The sequence below is a fragment of the Heteronotia binoei genome, chromosome 7, assembly GCF_032191835.1.
Source record: "Heteronotia binoei isolate CCM8104 ecotype False Entrance Well chromosome 7, APGP_CSIRO_Hbin_v1, whole genome shotgun sequence".
NCBI classification, from domain to species: domain Eukaryota; kingdom Metazoa; phylum Chordata; class Lepidosauria; order Squamata; family Gekkonidae; genus Heteronotia; species Heteronotia binoei.
Window position 1 is genome coordinate 83,843,592 of NC_083229.1, and position 20,394 is coordinate 83,863,985.

Consider the following 20,394-nt stretch of genomic DNA (forward strand, 5'->3'; position numbering starts at 1 on the left):
CTCATCTATTTAAAATCATGATAGTTTTCTTTTTCCAAGGTAATTTATTTTTTAAGTATTGGGGAGAAATGTATGTTCCAGTAAGAAGAGCTTTGTTTCCCTATACATTATATTAAGAAAAAACCCCAGGGAAATTTTGCCAAATGAAGAAACAGCATCTCACTTCCTAGTAGAATAATGGGTTTAGAGCAGCGGAGGTGTGGATTTCATGATCACAGCAAGATGTGTTTTATTCAGAATTTTAACCACAACGTTCAAAACATGTTCTGTAACCACATGGAAACCATGGCATGGAAAACAGCTTGTGGGAGGAGATTGCAAGACAGGACAAGAAAAAAAAAGAAGAAACCAGAAAATAAGCTTCTTGTATAAGGTGGTCATGATGCTTCTCTGATTTTCAGACCTTGCTACTAATATAAAAAGAAACATTGATGATAAAATTCTCTCTCCTCCCACCCTCTGCCCAGAAGAGAATGAACATGAACAACTGTATGTGGGTGGAAAAAACTGTGGATTTTGGACGTATATAGGGCTCAGTTTATTGTGAGATGGGGGAAAAAATATCCTGCACAATGAAAGAAATAATGGGGGAAAGAATTCTGCTCATTCCCTTTTAGATAAACATGATTTCTTTTCTCCTCTGGCTAATTTGTACATTTTTAAAACAGGCTGTGCAAGGTAGTGCAGAACAATTCACACACAAACACCCCCCCCCCCACCGCAGTCAGTGCACAGTAATGCTGTATTAATTCAATTACTTCTTTTGTGGGATACGTTGGCCTATTACACACGCACAGCTTACTGCAGAGAATATGAGCTTAAAGCCTTGACTGCCTCTGTGCCTGCTGTAAGCACCATTCTTTTTTCTCCTGTGTATTTATTCTGCATCTACAACAAGAAAAATGGAGTTTTTCTTAATTGGAGTGGGAACATCACTTGTGATGTGTGGAGGGTGATGGACAAAGGTTTTCTAAAATTTTCACAATTGCCCTATTGCAACTTCGCAGTATCATTAAGTAAGCGCCTTCCATTTAAATCCTCATGGTTCAATTCTTTAAATGAAAGGGAACACAAAGGAATGCCGGCAACCCTGAAATTGACCATTTATTTATCATATAGCAGAGTTACACACAGGAAATATGTAATAACATAAAATATGTAACAAAGTTGATACATGGGGTATGCAGACCAATGTGGCAATCTCCCTAAAGGAGAGGGCACCCCAGCTGGGATCACAGTGCCTGAAGAGAGTTGATAGCTTCCTGCAGCAACAGCTTTGTGCTGCCTTCTCCTGCCGCCTGGTTTAGACCAGGCAGTAGGAGAGGGCAATTCAGCTGGGATTGCTGTGTCTGCAGGGAGCTCATCACTCCCTGCAGACACAGCTCTGCGCTGCCTTCTCCTACCACCTGGTTTAAACTGGACAGCAGGAGAGGGCAACCCAGCTGGTCTCTCCTTGCCAATGCAGTTCTGTGCTGCCTTCCTCTGCAGCTTTGTTTAAAATGGGTTGCAGAAGAAGCTAAGCCAACCCCTGGATTGGGCTGGTATTGTTTTACCAGCATTTTTCAGTTCAGATCTTATTGGACCTGAAAAATTCCAGGATTTCTGAAAGAACCTGGAATATCACACTGGTAATTTAGATGTGGGGTTTTTTGGGGAACCCTGAAATTTTTTCCAGGTAAAATAGACCCAAACTGAAAGATACTGTAAAAAAACTGCACACCCCTACTAATTTCTCCCCCCTCAGCAATCCAAGACTAGTGAAAGTCTTATATCACTCAACTAATGCCACTTGTAAAAAAAAACCCCAATTACAATTAAAACAAGGAAAAAGGTAATGAATGGAGCTTGCACACTGATGAATGGTAGAAGGTATACAGTGGGAGGAATGTGGGCAAGGGAGTGGCCTTTGAGGGGCAGCAAAGGGGTGGGATTGGGAAATCCAGGGGAATTTGTATGTTTTTAAATTACCACTGGCTCAGAAGCAAAACAAAACCACTTCCAGAAAACCTGGGGTAACAGCAACTGGAAAGTGAACTGAGTGCTGAAGGGAAGGAAATCAATGCAGAATAAAGGAGGAAGAGAAGGAGAAGAAATTGGATTTATATCTCACCCTTTGCTCCGAATCTCAGAGTGGCTCACAATCTCCTTTATCTTTCTCCCTCACAACAGACACCCTGAGGTGGGTGAAGCTGAGAGAGCTCTCACAGAAGCTACCTTTTCAAGGACAACTCTGCAGGACCCATTTCTGACCCAAGGCCATTCCAGCAGCTGCAAGTGGAGGAGTGGGGAAATCAAACCCAGTTCTCCCAGATAAGAGTCCATACAGTTAACCACTACACCAAATTGGAAATGCATAGCAAAAGTGAGGGAAAATACCTGTGCATAATAGGTCATTCTTAGTGAATTCAGGAAGCTTTGCGAATAAGTTACTGGAGCTGCATATGAAGACCTGTTCTTTGAGATCAACAGGAGAGTTTTTGGGCTATACCAGGGGATCTTTGATGATGACATGAAAGAAGTCTCCCCCCACCCAAAGGAGCCTAGGTGTGATCTTGCATCCTTTCTATGGAGCCCCAATTCACCATAGTTGCCAGGTCTGTCTTTTATCATCTCTGGGGGATCTGGCAGCTGGCTCCCTATCTCTCTCCCCAGGACTTGGGTACAATGACCCATGTAATGGTCACTTCCAGGACTGATTATTGTTAACTTGCTCTCCGTGGGCTTACCCTTGAGGCTGTTCCAGAAACTCCAGCTAATGCAACAAGTCCTATGCAACCTGGGACCAAAATATTTGAAGAACCATCTCTCCCCTCATGTGCCCTGGAGAGCCAGTTTAGTATAACGGTTAAGTGCACAGACTCTAATCTGGAAGAACCAGGTTTGATTTCTCACTCCTCCACATGCAATTGCTGGGTGACCTTGGGTCAGCCACCGTACTCACAGAGTTGTTCTCTCAAAAGCAGCTCTCTGAGAGCTCTCTCAGACCCACCTACCTCATAGGGTGTCTGTTGTGGGGAGGGAAAGGAGATTGTAAGCCACTTTGAGACTGAGTGAGGGGAAGAATATAAATTCAATCTCTTCTTTTCCCTTTCTTACGTTCAGTGGACCAACATTTGCTGGCTGTCCCCAGCCCAAAGGACATCTGCTTAGCCTCAACCAGGACCAGGGCTTTCTGTAAAATGGAGCTATTCCACCAGACTTTTGGGTGAGGTGATGGGTGCCCAATTATTCAGCCTTCCCTGTTGAACCTCTCCATTTCTGTATGGCCCAGACTTAGAAGATCTCCATAATTTGGGTTATGACCTAGCTACCTCACCTACTGAGATTATTATATTTCTGTTTTTAGTGATACCTGCTTTTTTAAAATTGTGTTTTAACTATTTAATTATTATAACTGTTTTAATGTTCCTGTTGTGATCCTCCCTGGGCCACCAGCCAGGAAGGTGGAATATAAGTAAATAAATAAATAAATAAATAAAAATAGAATTTATTTTAAGCACTATTTAGGCAAACTGCATCATACATACAAACCAAAAGAATACAGCTCATATTTTGTCAGTGTTTCCCTTTCCCTCTCCCAGTGTGATTATTTTTGTAATTATTTTTGTGGTAATTATATAATCTCCACGTTCAACTTTTGTTTTTTTGCTGGATTTGATAGCCATCAGTCCCTGGACAAATTCAAGCCATGTAGTTTCTAGTATCTGGAGCATGTGCTAAAGACTTGCTATATTTATTGACAAAGCATCTGTGGAGACTTTGAAACTCTACACAGATTTATGGCACACTTTGTAAATGTAAACCAAGCAACTGAGCAGTTTTAAAGAGCAGTGGATATAACTGAAGTGCTATTCCTACTCCTTAAGTCTTGCCTGCATGCCACAGACCTCTCTCCACAAATAATAAGTAGTGTCTTAGATGACAGAGGATGAAGCAGAGAGCCAAGGTATAAGGTATGAAGACTGTTTTATTCTTGAAGTTTCTGCCTCAGTGTTCTACTTATATATCATTTTCTGCACTCTTAAAACGTGTTAACGTATGTTATATTTATGTTTTGTTTCAGATTTCTGCAACCCTAGTACATTGATTATTAAATGTCTCATCTTATCTACTGCAATGACTTACATTGTGTAATCTGCCTTCAGTGAGAAAAGTGGACTATAAAAACTCAAATAAATGGAAATAACATAAATAAACTTCTAGTAGAGAGTACATACAATGAGTTCATTGTACCCAGAATTGTCACTGTTAAAAATAGAACAATAAAATGATAAACACAGCTTGTTTAGATTTATACTTAAGATAATTCAAATGTACATTTTCAGTATAAAGCATGAGTGCAACAAACACATTCATCATCCACATACTCTTCAGGAAACCATTATGTGAAATTGCCATGCTCTGTCTCCCAAAGATAATGAATTAACTTGAATTGGTAGTGTTAAGGCCTACCAGAATTAGAAGAAAAAGTGGAACTTGAGCTAACTTCAATTTTTTTTACTCATGCTACTGGCTGGGTTAATACACATAGATTGCATATATGGTTTTCAGAATGGCAGAGAATCTCCTTGCAGAAATGGGGAGTCAGTGGGTAAACATAAGACCCAATTATGAAATAGTTGCACTCATATGGAAATACAATCACAACTAGAATTAGTATGTCCCTGTTCCCTCCTGGTCAGTCCCAAGTACAAGTGCAGAATTATTTATGATCCTGTCCTAAGCATTATAATCATGGCTCATTATTAAAATTGTCTTACTTGAGGGTGGTGAGTTCTGTAAGTGATGGCTGTGTGGCCTTGAGATAGCTCTCCCTTCGTGCAGCAATTTTTGGAGATGGCTTTGAGCTGGTGTCAGAATCCCCACTGTCATCATCTCCCATGGCTTTGATATAACTGCCACTCCGCATCCGCCGGCATGGAATCTCATCATCTTTGCTACGTGGAGTATATCCAGACCATTCATCTTGAGGAACCTATATCACAAGACAAACACACAGTTTAATCCAATCTTCATCTTCTTTCTCTACTTAATAACAATCTAGAAACCACAGCTAATGTGCAAGCAAGATTAGTTACTTGCATAACTTAACTCCAGACCTTGCACAATGGGGATGCCCCACAGAATATAAAGCATTTCTTTATGAAAGAAAGGAACAGGGGAAGTATCTGTATGCATGAAGAAGTTTTCTTGTGAAGAAAGAATTCTGTAGACCTGTTATGCCATTTGTAACAAATTTTTTTTTAAAATATACAAGTGATAGCAAAATACCCATGAAGACAAGCCTAGTCCCAAAGCAACATCAGCCCTGCACATCATCATCCTAGGAACTGCTTCTGCTGGGCATTAACCACTCAGTATTCTTCTTCAGCTAGCTCCAATCCATTTTCTCTCTTTCTGGCATAGCTTCAAGACTTCAGAAAACATTCATTTATTCCATTTATATCCTGTATTTCTAGAAAAGATCTCAGGGCAGCAAACAGCGTAAAACAATAAAATAGAAGACTAACCACTAACAACAGCTAAACATTTCAACCCCCCCCCCCTTCAGAAGCAATAACAAAAAAGTGGCAGCAATGAAAATTTTCATCAGCAAGGAAGATAAAAGCATAGGGCTGCCAAGTCCTCTTCACCCACCAGCGGGGGACATTCGCGCACGCATTGCGTGAGTGTGAGATGAATGACGTCACCTGGAAGTAACTTCATCAAAATGGCGACACCTGTGCGGGGCTGCTCTAGGTGTTTTTGGGAAAACTCTATGTTTTTCCCGGACACTCTAGCCATTTGGGAGGTTAAAACTCTATGGTGCAAAAGTACCATAGAGTTTTAACCTCCCAAATGGCTAGATTCTCTGGGAAAACCATAGAGTTTTCCTGGAAATGCCTAGAGCTGTCCCACACGGGCGCCGCCATTTTGATGACATCACTTCCAGGTGACGTCATCACTGGGGGAGGTTCCCCCTGCTGGCCCAATGTGGGCCGTCGGGTTGAGAACCTCCCGGGAAGGAGATTCCCCACCCGGACTGGGGAGTTGGCAGCCCTATAAAAGCATAATATAACATCAATAAAGAATCAAAGCAGAAATTGGTAAAAATCCCAGTTAAAGATCTAGAAAAATAAAATGCGTTTGTCTAACCTCTGGAAGGCCAAGAATGAGAGCTAACAAGGCCTGATTCTCCAAAACCTGGTCACAAGTGAAAAAAAGTCCACACTCATACATTAACCAGCCTCACATCTCATAAAGCAAGAACTCAGAGAAGGCCAGGTCCTTCTAATCTCAACCTACGGGCAAGTACCTAGAGACACGTGTTCTCTTCAATTACTTCTTCCTTTAGGCAGGAGGGTGTAAGCTGCCACTAGCTGCCGAAAATGATTACTGTCAGTGTTCCCACTGATTACCATCAAGTGCAAGTCAAGATAAGCTAGAAAAAACATACTATTTTCATAACCAAACAGCATATTTATAACTGTATGCTTACTGGATGTTAAGGAGACACTACAAAAGATCAAATGAAAACTAATTCAAATACAGGCTTCCACGATAGACCTCTTAAAAAAAACCTAAAAAGACTTTTTAAAAGTGGAAGATCTGGCCCAGTAAATTGAACAGAAGGAGCCACAGGCTCTGGCAAAAGAAATGTAAGTCAATAATTAGGCAGGCAAAAAGAGAATTTGAAGAACAGATGGCTAAAAGAATCAAGACAAACAATAAGCATTTCTTTAAATATATCCAGAGCAGGAAAACAGCCAGAGAAACAGTGGGGCCTTTGGATGACCAAGAAAAAAAGGATTGCTGAAGGAAGATGGGGAGGTGGCAGAGAAGCTCAGTGAATTTTTGCTTCTATGTTCACTGTGGAAAGTGTGAGGCATGTACTCATGCCATGTTGCAGCCACTATTTTCAGGAAGGAAGTCTGAAAAACTGAGTTAAATTGAGGTTGATGAGAGATGAAGTTCCAGACCTATTCAGGAAATTAAAAACTGATGTCTCCAGGTCCTGATTGCATATACCTGTGAGTTCTTAGGGAATCTACTAACCCATATATATATAACCTACCACTAAATACAGATGCTGTGCCAGAAGACTGAGATAGCAAATAATACACCAATTTTGACTGTGAAGAGTGTCCAGAATGGAACCAGGAAATTACAGGCCAGTCAGCCTAATGTATATCTCTGGCAAATTAGAAGTAGAAAAGATTGGATTTATACCCCACCCTTCACTCAGAGTCTCAGAGTAGCTTACAATATCCTTCCCTTCCTCCCTACAACAGGTGGGTCTGAGAGAGCTCTTTCAAGAACTACTCTTGAGAGAACAGATCTGAGAGAACTGTGACTGACCCAAGTTCATCCATCAGCTGCATGTGGAGGAGTGGGGAATCAAACCTGGTTCTCCAGAGTTCACCACTCTTCACCACTATATCATGATGGTGTAGAATTAGTAGAAATTATAATAAAATATAGCATTATTAGCCACAGAGGAACACAGCCTGCTGAGGGAAAATCAGCATGGGTTCTGAAAAAAAAAGTCCTGCTTCACTAACCTTTTGGAATTCCTTGAGAAAATGAACCAGCATGTAGATAACAGTGACCTGGTAGACATTACATACTGGGACTTTCAAAAGGCTTCTGCCTGTTACCTCACCAAAGAGTAAACTTAGCAGTCATGGGATAAAAGGACAGGTTCTCTTATGGATAAAAAATTGGTTAAGTGACAGGAAGAAAGAATAGGAACAATGGAGGAAGGTAAGCAATAGGGTCCTACAAGGATTGAGGGGTGGAACTATTTAATTTGGTCACAAATGATCTGGAACTAGGGATGAGTAGTGGCCAGGTTAGAAACTAACACAACATTATTCTGGATGGTGAAAATCCAGGATGACTGTGAAGAGCTCCAGGAGGATATCCACAAATTGGAGAAATGGGCAACAATGTGGCAAATTAAGTACAATGATGGTAAGTGTAAGGTGATGCACACTGAAACAAACAAAAAAAATCCTGTCTTCATGTATAGGCTAATACGGTCTGAACTTGCTAAGACTGAAAGGGGAAAAAATCATATTAGGACCATGGAGGTTCAAGGTCCATGGGGTTTATGGACCCCTGAACTTCTACATTTAAGAGACCAGGTCATAGTCTGTTTGGTCTATGCAAATGCCATTTAAAATTCAAATGGTCTTTGTACAAAGCCAAACATCATGTCAGTGAAGGTAAGAGGTGAATTCACCCACTTCCACATAGGTGAAGTTGCCACTTGGTCTTCACTTGTGCACTGTGCAGCTTTACAAAAGCCATTTAAAATTTAGATGGCCTTTGTGCAAAGCTGTGTGGCATGTTAATGAAGTGAATGGCAGCTTCACCAACCCAGAAGTAGGTGAAGTCACTGCTTGGCCTTCACTCTTGCGCTGCACAGCTTTGCAGAAGCTATTTAAAGGGAACATGTTCCTTTTAAATAGCTTTTGGAAGCTTTGCTGAAATGGATCTCATGAACATCCTGGGATGGTCGTCGGAGGTCCATGTTGATGGGATGGCATGGATCAGGCTTACAGACCACGGCTCCAGTCTGTGTCAACCCAGTGTGCTACATCACTGAAAATTTAGAATAAGCCCAACTACTGTGAAAAATATTATACTGAGAATAATAGCTTAATCTGAGTACCAGTGCTTTATATGGTCTATGACTAGAAATATATACAAATTATTCAATACAAGTCACTCGGTTCAAAAGTACAACGCAGCAAACAGTATATAGTCCATTCCAAACAACTGTTAAAGCTTAACAAGCCCTTCCATACAAGTCTGCCCAGTCTGTGAAGTGGACAAACTCTTCCAAATTGGTTCTTCTGTAGTTCAAGAACACACTGCATCCAGACTTCCAAGAAAATAACAAGACATGTGAAGGACAAGGAACCAAGAACCCAATGGGAAATTGATTAAAGCCATTTCAAAGACTCACTTTGTCAAGAGTTGGGAATCCTCAATTGACATCGTCTGTCCCCATTGGTAGCTGGATGCTTTCAAAAGTGGAATGTAACTGGCTCCAAACATTAATCAATGAGTATTAATACCTTCTTTCCACACTGGAAAGTTTTCTTTGCTACTTACCGTGTTCCCAGATATTTTATAGCAGCACTGAAAATGGCAAACTCTATGTTAGGGATTATTAGGAAAGGGGTTAAAAATAAAATGACCACTTTCAGAGGCCGTCAGCCTCTGAATCCCAGTGCCAGGAGTCAATACTTGGAGAAGGCCTTGGCCTCTGTGACCTGTTGTTGGCTCTCCAGAGGAACTGGTTGGCCACTGTGTTAGACAGGATGCTGGACTAGATGGAGCAGTGGGCTGATCCAGTAAGGCTCTTCTTATGTTCTTACATGTTGAACTAGGTTTTGTCAAGAGAAACAGCAGGTGACAGGATTAGTGTGGTTGCAGTGGAACACGAAGCTGCCCTGTTAGCTTCAAAAAAGCCATTCAAGGCAGGTCCCTTTGAATTTCAGATGATGTAATCATCAGAAGCACCTACATCTTTGGCCTACACACTGGTTCTACACTTCATTCAAGACAATCTTCAGGGTATACTTCCTATTGTAATATTCACAAATTAAAATAATCTTGTATTAAGTTTACTTGAATGGCTGGCATGTAACCAGTTCATACTGAGAGTATAATATTCCCCTAAAAGTAGGTTCTGTCTGAACTGGTTGGCCACTGTGTTAGACAGGATGCTGGACTAGATGGAGCAGTGGGCTGATCCAGTAAGGCTCTTCTTATGTTCTTACATGTTGAACTAGGTTTTGTCAAGAGAAACAGCAGGTGACAGGATTAGTGTGGTTGCAGTGGAACACGAAGCTGCCCTGTTAGCTTCAAAAAAGCCATTCAAGGCAGGTCCCTTTGAATTTCAGATGATGTAATCATCAGAAGCACCTACATCTTTGGCCTACACGCTGGTTCTACACTTCATTCAAGACAATCTCCAGGGTATATTTCCTATTGTAATATTCACAAATTAAAATAATCTTGAATTAAGTTTACTTGAATGGCTGGCATGTAACCAGTTCATACTGAGAGTATAATATTCCCCTAAAAGTAGGTTCTGTCTGGACGGGGTTGTTATGAGGATACAAACAAAAATGAGATAATGTTGTAAACCACTTAGGGTCCCATTGGGGAGACACATGGCATACAGAAAGAAATAAACAAACATAAATTTCAATCAGTTAATGCTATAATGCTGATGTATTCAAAAATTGCATATATTTGCATATACAAAATGCAGTAATTCTGAAGGGTGTCTTATTTTGAGATTATACAAGCAGGTATCAATGGGATTCTCTGCATTCTTGTTTTCTTTGCTTGTAAATTCCTGTTTCTTTCAGGTTTCATTCTGTTCTATACATGTTTTGCTCCTGCTTTGATTTTACATAAGTTTATGTCTGACATATTTCTCTGCAGTTTTAAACTGAAGGTTTTTTATTCTGGATATGCACAGATGTAATATCAAATCAACCGCTAGAGGGAGCAAAACATTTGCAGAACAGACCCTCCCTCCAAGCAACAGGAACTTACAAGTGAAGTGCCGAAAATGTGCATATGGAAAAGCCAATTGTAGAAGAGACATTTTGTCCCATGATAATGAAGGTTGCCACTTGTGTTTTTGTAAACAAAATTTCAAAATGTTAAAAACTCTGACATGACTGAAAACATTTTCCCACCTGATCAAAATAATCAACTAAACACTGCAGCCTATCAAAACATACTAGATAAAGCGATTTTTATTATAATCCCTTGCTTCCCAACCTGGAGCTGATTATCAACCCAACAAAATATGCAACTTCATCCACAAAGCCTTCCTTTTAAAATCATACAAAGACTCTGTCTCTCAAAAAAGAGCTCCATCCAAGGAAAAAACCACTATTGATCATTCCTGTTGCTTTTATCTGGAAGCCTCTGCTGGTAGTATAGAAAGATGGTTTGGGCTTAGTTTCTAAAATGAATTGGAAATCCATCCAAGACTCAATGACCGTCCACTTTCCTATGATACACAGCTTTCAAGATCATTAATGTAATCTGTGACCTGTATTTACTATCTCAAACTGCCTAGCAATCCAGTGTCCTCTAAAGCAAGGGTCCCCAATCCCTGGGCCATGGACCAGTACCGGCCTGAGGCCTGTTAGCAGCTGGGTCATGAGTTGTATAATTATTTCATTATATATTACAATGTAGTAAGAAGAAGACGACGACATTGGATTTATATTCTGCCCTCCACTCCAAATCTCAGAGCAGCTCACAATCTCCTTTATTGTCTTCCCCCACAACAGACACCCTGTGAGGTAGGTGGGAATGAGAGAGCTCTCCCAGAAGCTGCCTTTCAAGAACAACTCTGAGAGCTGTGGCTGACCCAAGGCCATTCCAGCAGCTGCCAGTTCTCCCAGAATCTGCACATTTAACCACCACACCAAAATAAAGTGCACAATTGTATCATCCCGAAACCATCGCGCCCCCTCCTTCCCCCCTTCCAGTCCGTGGAAAAATTGCCTTCCACAAAAACGGTCCCTGGTGCCAAAAGGGTTGCGGATCACTGCTCTAAAGTGCCTGGTTTTATGAGATGCTGTACTCTGCTCAGATGGATACCACCTCAGCTCTTAACATTTATCCTTCTTCAATAATCTTTGGTTTGATGGATTCAGTTTATATGGTAACCTAATGTTGTTAATCAGCATAACAAAATATGCTACACTTCATCCACAGATGCAGGGTCCCTCTTTCTGTATGTTCTTTCAAGCTCACTCAATAGGTTTGCCAGTTAGCTCTACAGGAATATTTCTTAAATGACTGGGAAGGGCTGTATAATTTCTAGTTATTATTAGAGGCATCACAGCAGTCGGCTGATCCCATACTCCCCCCCACCAATTCAACACATTGGCTTATTTGCCCAAAAGAATCTACAGCCATCTACAACAGCTTTCTTGAATCCAGCTATATTTTCAGTTTTCATCCTGGATCAGGCTTCAGGTCCTGGCCACTGACTTGTCTTTGTATTTGGCCCTTTGCATTTTGGACCTTTTAAGATACTGACAGCTGCTTTAAAGGGCAAATAAGTAAACCAATCCACCATTTAACTGCAAATTCATATTTCTGCAATTATAATAATATTCCTTACTTCTAATTAATATTAACAAAGGTTAATAATATTATATTAAAGTATGAATTAAATAAATCACCCTTCTATACAAGAGGGCACTATATTTTTGCTGAGAGAAATAAAGATTATGAGGCATGGGAGGAAAAAGTACTTTTTCAGAAATGAATACTGTCCCTTTAATAAAAACATTGTTTAAATCATAGACTTGTTAAATCCAACAATATTGAGACTAATCTACCTTTCTAAGCAATCATTAATATAAACTGATGTGCAGCCTTCTTGTAGATGTTTTTAATTCAGTGCAGAATTGATAATGCTAATATACAGTTTAGTATAACCAGTAGGTCTGACTCAATATAAAAACAGTTCACCTTTTCTTATAAGAAACTTGGCAAGCTACTGAAAAATTCTTTCATACAAACATGCACTGAAGATCTATAAAACAGCTTACATGCATGAAAACCATAAAAGGAAATTCTGCACATTGTACTTAAATGTTATTTATTATGTTTTGTGCTCACACAATAGACACATGACTGACTGAAATACATATTGTCAGTAATTAGTCCCTTAATAATATTTAGCTGTACAAGGAATATGGTCTGCCCTTCATCTAATTCACTTGGGTTTACTGCTAAAACATCTATTAAGTAGTTAGCTATCTAAAAATTACTGTAGCCTTTCTTTATCATTTAGTTTTTAGAACATAACTGTATAAATCTTCAAATAAAGAAAAAATAAAGCAAATAATTGAACACAATAAAGTGATAGTTCTTTATATTCCAGCACACATTCAGCATGCTGGATGAAATGTAAAATAAATTGGTCGCAATTTTTAAAAATTGCTGTAAAAAAGATTTTTTTTAATTTAAAAAAAAAATCCCTTTTTTATAATTGGTGTGAGCTTACCTGGTAAGCCGAAAAAGCAAACAGATTGTCTTTATAGCATAATAAATTCATTATTCATCTCAGTTTTGTTTTGGGTTTTGCAGCTAAGAACATTAAAGCTTCTTGTGGGCTTTGCAAAGGCAAATGTGGGTGACTCCTGGAAGTAAACACTAGGGCTGCAGGGGGGAGTGGTTGGCCATCACTCACAGCAGGAGACTTCTAAGGAGAGCTTTTTATTAGTATGCAAATACTTAATGGAATGAAATCACACAAATGAAGAACAATCCTTTGTGCAGATCTTCAAACAAATGCAACTTAGGGTTTTTAAGCAATCCTTCATGTACCAATACAAACACCATTCATTTCCTCACTTCTTGCTAGATCTATTGCCATTTATATATGATCATTCACCCCAATAAACAGTACAATTTATGCCTAATGCTCATATTCACATTTTAAATATATATAGGGATATGCCAAAATATATTTAAGGCACACATATTTGATTACTATAGAACAAAGTTTTGAGTCCAGTGGCACCTTTAAGACCAATTAGGTTTAATTCTCGCTATAAGCTCTTGTGTGAATGCTTTTACCCAGAATTAAAATTTGTTGGTCTTAATGGTGCCACTGGACTCAAACTTCGTTCTATTGCTTCAGACCAACATGGCTACCCCACCTGGATATATATGATTGCTATTAAACTATGAACTTCTTAATTCATGTGACCAAGAATTTAAAAAGGCTTGTGTGAATGCCTTTGAACAAAGCAGGAGTCAAGTGGCACCTTTAAGACCAACTAAGTTTTATTCAGAATGTACGCTTTCATGTGCTAAAAACACACTTCTTCAGACGAGGGGATCAGGTATATACCACTATACCTGATCCCATCTGAAGAAGTGTGTGTTTTTAGCACATGAAAGCTTACGTTCTGAATAAAACTTAAAGGTGCCACTTGACTCCTGCTTTGTTCAGCTTCTTCAGACCAACATGGCTGCCCACTTGGATCTGTGTGAATGCCTGACAATTATGAATTGTGGCTGACTGAGGATAACATGGGTGGAACACTTTACATGATAATCTGAACACAAGTTCAGCTCAAGTGTGTCTCATAAGGATAGGCATTAGGCCCAGGATGCCTACACAGCTTGGTAGGAATATCAAAGAGGAGCATCCCTGATAACCAGGACTGGTGGAAAGTGCTGAAGATACTCTAGAGCAGGGGTGGCCAAACTGTGGCTCAGGAGCCACATGTGGCTCTTTCACACATATTGTGTGGCTCTCAAAACCTCCACCATCCCATCACCCAGCTTGAAAAAGGCATTTGTCTCTTTAAATCACTTCTCCAAACCAAGCCACCAGCAGCTTGAAGAATGCATTTAAAGTTCAAGTTGCTTTCTTTCCACCTCTCCTTCCCTCCCTCCCCATCTATTTTCCTTCCTTCCTTCCTTCCTTCCTTCCTTCCTTCCTTCCTTCCTTCCTTCCTTCCTTCCTTCCTTCCTGCTGTGGGGGTGGGGAGTACCAGAAACTGGGGGGTCCTCCGCATGCTGAGGGAACTTGGCAAAGGTTTTTGTTAGCACAAAATGGTGCAGTGAAACATCAACAAGTATGGTCTAATAAAAACTAGTTACAGAGTGTTAACTAGGGTTGCCAGGTCTGAATGACAAGCTGGGGGGGGGGGGCTTGTGGAGAGAGGGGAGGGAAGAAGCATGCCATGAAGCTAATTCTACCAGTTTTGCCCCAAACTAGAGTGTTGCTCCCTGACATCACCAGTGTCCTCACACAACTTCTGGGTGACATAGGAATGTTGTTGCATTTGGGGTGGTAACTCTCCCCTGCTGGGCAGCTGTGGGGGTGGGGAGTACCAGAAACTGGGGGGTCCTCCTCACGCTGAGGGAACTTGGCAACCCTCGTTAATGTTTAACCTGATTTCTCTAGTTGCCAGTTCCATCATAAACAAGTTCAATAACTTTTCCAGTTTCTTCTTTCCAAGCTCTCCTAGCACATTGAATTTAAATTACAGACACTAGCTTGGTTTCAATATTATGACAACTCTCTTTCAGGTCACTATGAGAACCACACATGGGCCTCTACAGGATTTATGGTTGCCAGCTCTGGTTTGGGAAATACCTGGATATTTGAGAGGAGGGTAGGGTTTTAGGAAGGGAGGGACCTCAGTTCAGTATAATGCCATAGAGTCCACTTTCCAAAGCAGCCATTTTCTCCAGGGGAACGGATCTCTGTAACCTGGAGACCAGTTGCAATACCAGGAGATCTCCAGCTGCCACCTGGAGAATGGCAGTGCTAACAGCTGTCAAAGGCCTTTTCTAGACTTTATTGTTGTCTCTCTCACTCCTTTTCTCTCCTTTTTCCAATCCTTCTCTCCTTTCTCTCATATCCCATAAAAGGTAATACAGTTTTTCTGCATCATTATCAAGAGGAAGGGGCTGTTAGGAAATGTCTCCAATTGCAGCATTGCTATTACAGTAGCTTTTGTAGTTCTTAGAAAACATTAATTTTGCCTTCTGAGATCCTGATCTACTTTCTACCCAGTCCACCTGACCTATATCTTTGAATAGCCCTTTATATATCAATATTAACAGTTCAGGGCAAGGTATCATAGCTAGAAGTTAGAGCAAATTGTTTAGTGCTCTATGATAACCAATGAGACATTATTTATCTATCAGTTTCTGCCATGCATTGTACTAAAAATTATAAGTATGTAAACCTGTAGTTTAAACCACAATAGTACTTTAATCTTAATTAATGACAATGGATAATTATAGACATTGAGAGTCAACATTAAAAAGTTACATCACTAAAATAATGAAAGAATGCAAATAAATCACAAAATGACAAAAGGGATCCAAATAAACTAAGATTCTCAATGAACCAGTGGAACAGTTTGTAACATTTTTTTGGTCTGGTTCTTGGTTGAAGTCATAATGACTATTTCCAGGACTAGTAATATAAAAATTGTTAAATACAATACAAATACATTTTAATAAAATGTATACATAATAGGCACAAAAAGCATGTCTTCCCAAAGGCTATGCATCAGCAAAAGAATTCTCTATTAAGGCAATTCAAAAAAGATGAGTGGCAGATTTTCTATAGTTGGCTTCCAGCAAATGGATAATTCAGATTTAAAAAGTACTGTGATTAGGCTTGCTAGTCCCCAGGTCCTGGTGGGGGATCCCCTGGTTTTGCAGGCTCCTTACCACCAGCAGCCAGATGGCTGGCAGGGAGAAGCCTCGTCCCAGCAGCCACCATGTGCCTTTAGATCTTGGCAGGCTTAGAAGAAACGTGGAAACTGCTTGTGTTTTGGAAGGTGTGTGTGCCTTTAAATCTCAGTAGGAGGACAGCTGGATGAGAGTAAGTTGGAGAGAGCAGGGAGAGCCATGTGGCTCTTCCCAGTGAGTCTGTGAAGCTGTGAGAAAGTAAGAGAGCACAGTCCCTCTGTTTGCTTTGCATTTATTTCAGAAGTCATTTGCACAGTAAAATAGATAGTAAAGAGTAAACAGAACAAGCGTATGGGATACAGGAAAACTCCACTCCTAGACTACTCTGCTCAGTACTTTTGTTTTCCTGTGTTACTCTGAAAAAGATGGTTGAAATACAGTAGACTGTTCTATTCAACAACTCCCATGAGTAGATTGCCCCAGTGAGATCACAAAAGTGTGGGCTTGCAAACTGTATTTATTTTGGATGCTTTGTGTGTGTGTGTGTGTGTATGTATGTGTGTGCCCCTTAATAAAGTCATGGCAAAGGACTTCTGGGGGGTATGACAAATTTCACTTTCATTTAGTGGAAGTGCATCTGTTGGAAAAGCCTTTGAAGATAAACAAATGGATGAAGAAATGAAGTCTGAATTCAGGGGAACTATACTGCTGTATTTTTATTTTTTTAGGAAGTGGGAAAGTTCCTGGCTCCACCCCCAAAGTCCCCAGGTATTTCCTAAATTGGCCCTGGCAATCCAAACTGTGATTTTCTGCTCTTCATCTTCACACAGGACATTATTTGAAAGTATAGGGTGGTAGATTATGGTTTTCTAACTTTCAGAAGAATCCAGACTAAATTTTCTAAGAGAAGTACAGAAATTCCCTGCCTATGCCCTCCCTCGCTTCAGCCCTCTAATCTCCATGAAATATGACTCCATGCTACAAGTCTGCTTGCCCTGTATTGCCAACCGTCAAGTGCAGCCTGGAGACCTCCTGGAATTATATCTGATTTTCAGACAAGACAAAAGACATCAGTTCCCCTGGAGAAAATGATCCACTGAAATCCCTTCCCTCCCTAAAACTCACTCTCCCAAGACTCCATCCCTTTGCCTACCCAGAATTGGCAACGCTACAGTCAACAAAAAGTGTCAATCCAGCCACCAGAATGAAGCCGCCAGAAAAAAACAGCATAGCAACTCAGTGCCAATTTACATTGTAACATATGCCAGTCCACCATGGGGACTTGCTACTATATTGCATCTGTGAGTTCTCAATGGGGACACTATCGGAAAGCACTGTTGGGGCCTAATTCAGATTAGGAGCACCATTTCAGCTTGGGAACATGGGAAGAGGGAAGGCGGAATGCCTCTCTCCCGCACTGTGGTCATGATACAAATCGTACTTTTAAATGGAGTTCCCACTTGGAGCTCACAGATTGCATTTGTGTATGTTTGGCCCTCAGTCAGAGGAGCTGAATTTTCTGATATGGAGTCACTAACTTTCATTCCAACTGGGGACACTCAACCTCAGTACTTCTCATTCATAAAATGGATGAACTGTTTTCTATAATCTAAAAACTTAATTTCTTAACACATATGCCAAATATGTATGTATTGTATCATCCCCAAGAATGAAGCCAGGTATAGATAGTGGGTATTCTTCTGAAGATCTAGGGAATACCCCAGCTTTGTGGGAAAATATGAGAAGTACAAATAAACAAAAAAAAACAGAGGGGAGATTAATAATAATAATAATAATAATAATAATAATAATAATACTATTTAACTTGTATCTCACCCTCCCTGCTGAAGCAGACTCAGGGTGGCTCACATAGCATAACATAAAATACAAACATTACAATAATAAAAGCAAATTGTTTACACAACATATGACAATTCACTTACATATACTATTATCATACATTAATTTTCCCCCAAGCGGAGGAACATAAAGGAGTATCTCAATGGGCTGGAAGTGGGCAGGGGAGGAGGAAGAGGGAGCGGCTGCTGCTGCCTGGGCCAAGTGAGGAGGCAGACAGAGGGGGAGGGAGGGAATGAGGAACATTCTAAGTTAAGAATGCCAGCCTCCAGGTGGGACCTGGGGATCGCCCCAGAATTACAGGTCATCTGCAGACTACAGAGGTCAGTTCCCCTGGAGAAAATGGATGTTTTGGAGGGTGGCTTCTATGGCATTGCACCCCTGTCCTCCCAAGGCTCTATTCCAAAATCTCCAGGGATTCCCCAACTTGGAGCTGGCAATCCTACCCCAACTTCCCCACCAGTGGTCATGATAACCTTGCTCTAAGTGTCACTAGGTAGGTACAGAGTACATTTTCCTCACCACGAAATAATGCCAGCTCATAGTTCTAGCCCTAACCTAAACATGTGGTCTCCCAAGGTTCTTTAAAGCTGTGGATATTGAGGAAATTTGGATTAGTGCTATGATATTGGGGAAGGTTATTTTAATCCCTCCCCTGGCCTGTTCTCGTATGCTGCTGTCATCTTCCTCCACCCACCAAGAGGGAAAACGGCCAGATACCCTTAGTGTCCTGTAAGCCGCCCTGAGCCTGCCTCGGCGGGGAGGGCGAGTGTTATGCATTGAACATAAGTTACCCGGCCACATGGTGATCACTACTAAAGCCCAGCCGAGCTTTTAATGGGACGAAAGCTAATCATGAGATTAGATAGCCTGCACCCTGACTGAGCCACCGACATCCGAAATTCCCCGGAGATCAGAGAAGCAGCCCGAGGATTTTTCCCAGGGGATCCAGTATACGCTAGGAACTATGGATGCGGCCCCGAATGGGTAGAAGGCCGGGTGCTGAGAGTAATAGGGCCCCACCATTACAAGGTGTCCACAGTGGGAGGCAATGTATTGCAGAGGCATATAGACCAAATATGTCGCCGCACATTGCCGGAAGAACCGGCCGTAATACAGAGCGAAGAGGAGCTCACAGCCGCGTCCCCACAGAGATCTACCCCAACACCGCTGACTGCTCCACCCAATCGGGAGGTAGAGCCCAACCATAGCGAGGGCGACTCCCAGGGAACTGCGACACCAGACACGTTGCAAGGTGCAGACAACCCCAGACCGGTGGTGCTCCCACGAGGAGAAACCGTCACCCCATCTGCAGCAGAGGCCATGGCCCCGGCAGCTCCGGCGACCGCCCCGACTCCACCAGTCATCCCAAGGCGGTCTACCCGGGAGCGCACGGCCCCCGTGTACTTGCGGGACTATGTGTACTGAGCTGGGGGGAACAGTGTTATGTATTGAACATAAGTTACCCGGCCGCATGGCGATTGCTACTAAAGGTGACCCCATGGGTCCCCGGATGGAGCTTGCCATTCACCCCGCCCATCAAGATCTGTGGCAGGAAGTTTGACCGACCAGGATTGGCCTGGTCGGATGAGGGGGCTGTTCCGGGTACTGTATATAAGCGGGGCCCGGCCCACATGTTCTCTCTCTTGTAATGTGCTACTGAATAAACTATGTTGCCTTCAAATCGTCTCGGTTCTCAGTACATTACAGCGGGGTATAAATAAAATTTATTATTATTATTATTCTATTGGTAAGGAACTTTGGGAAACTGGCAATCAAAGGATAGAAATTTTTTAAAAGTCTCCTCGGTGCAATGATCCTTATGCAAATCACCTTCCTGTATGTGTTACCTCTTAAAAATCCAGTGTAATCACATTTCCCAGGTCATAGTCAGTCGGTCTTTCAAAAAAGTTTTAGCCTAAGTATTCTTTATCTGGATACTTAACTTCTGGAGCCACTTCACCACTATTCTTTTTAAAATGGCTGATTGTTCCCAGCCTCTGATGAATCTTACTTTCACACAGGAACACACGCATGAAACTGCCTTATACTGAATCAAACCATTGGTCCATCAGTCAGTACTGTTTACCCAGACTGGCAGCAGTTCTCTAGGGTCTCATGTAGAAATCCTTCATATCACCTACCACCTGATCTCTTTCCCTCTCCTTCAAAGATACCCCACTCCACACAACTTCCCACCAACTCAAAAATATTTTCTTTGTTTGTTTAAATAACATTTTTGTTATTTGTGCACTTCTCCCTCCCCAACACATTCAGAAACATTTTAAAAAGTTTTCCACTGGAGTAAAGTTCACTAAGCTGGAAAAATGC

The 20,394-nt window shown here is 41.2% G+C and overlaps 1 protein-coding gene across 4 annotated transcripts in view; it reads right to left on the reverse strand.

Annotated features, from left to right (window-relative positions):
- The window catches only part of DLGAP1 (DLG associated protein 1), a 456,386-nt gene that overhangs the window by 173,529 nt on the left and 262,463 nt on the right, over positions 1-20,394 (reverse strand). For all 4 annotated transcript variants that reach the window (XM_060243934.1, XM_060243935.1, XM_060243933.1 and 1 more), the window contains one exon: positions 4,761-4,975. In XM_060243934.1, coding sequence (XP_060099917.1) covers positions 4,761-4,975 — 215 coding nt within the window. The remainder of the gene's footprint in view (positions 1-4,760; positions 4,976-20,394) is intronic.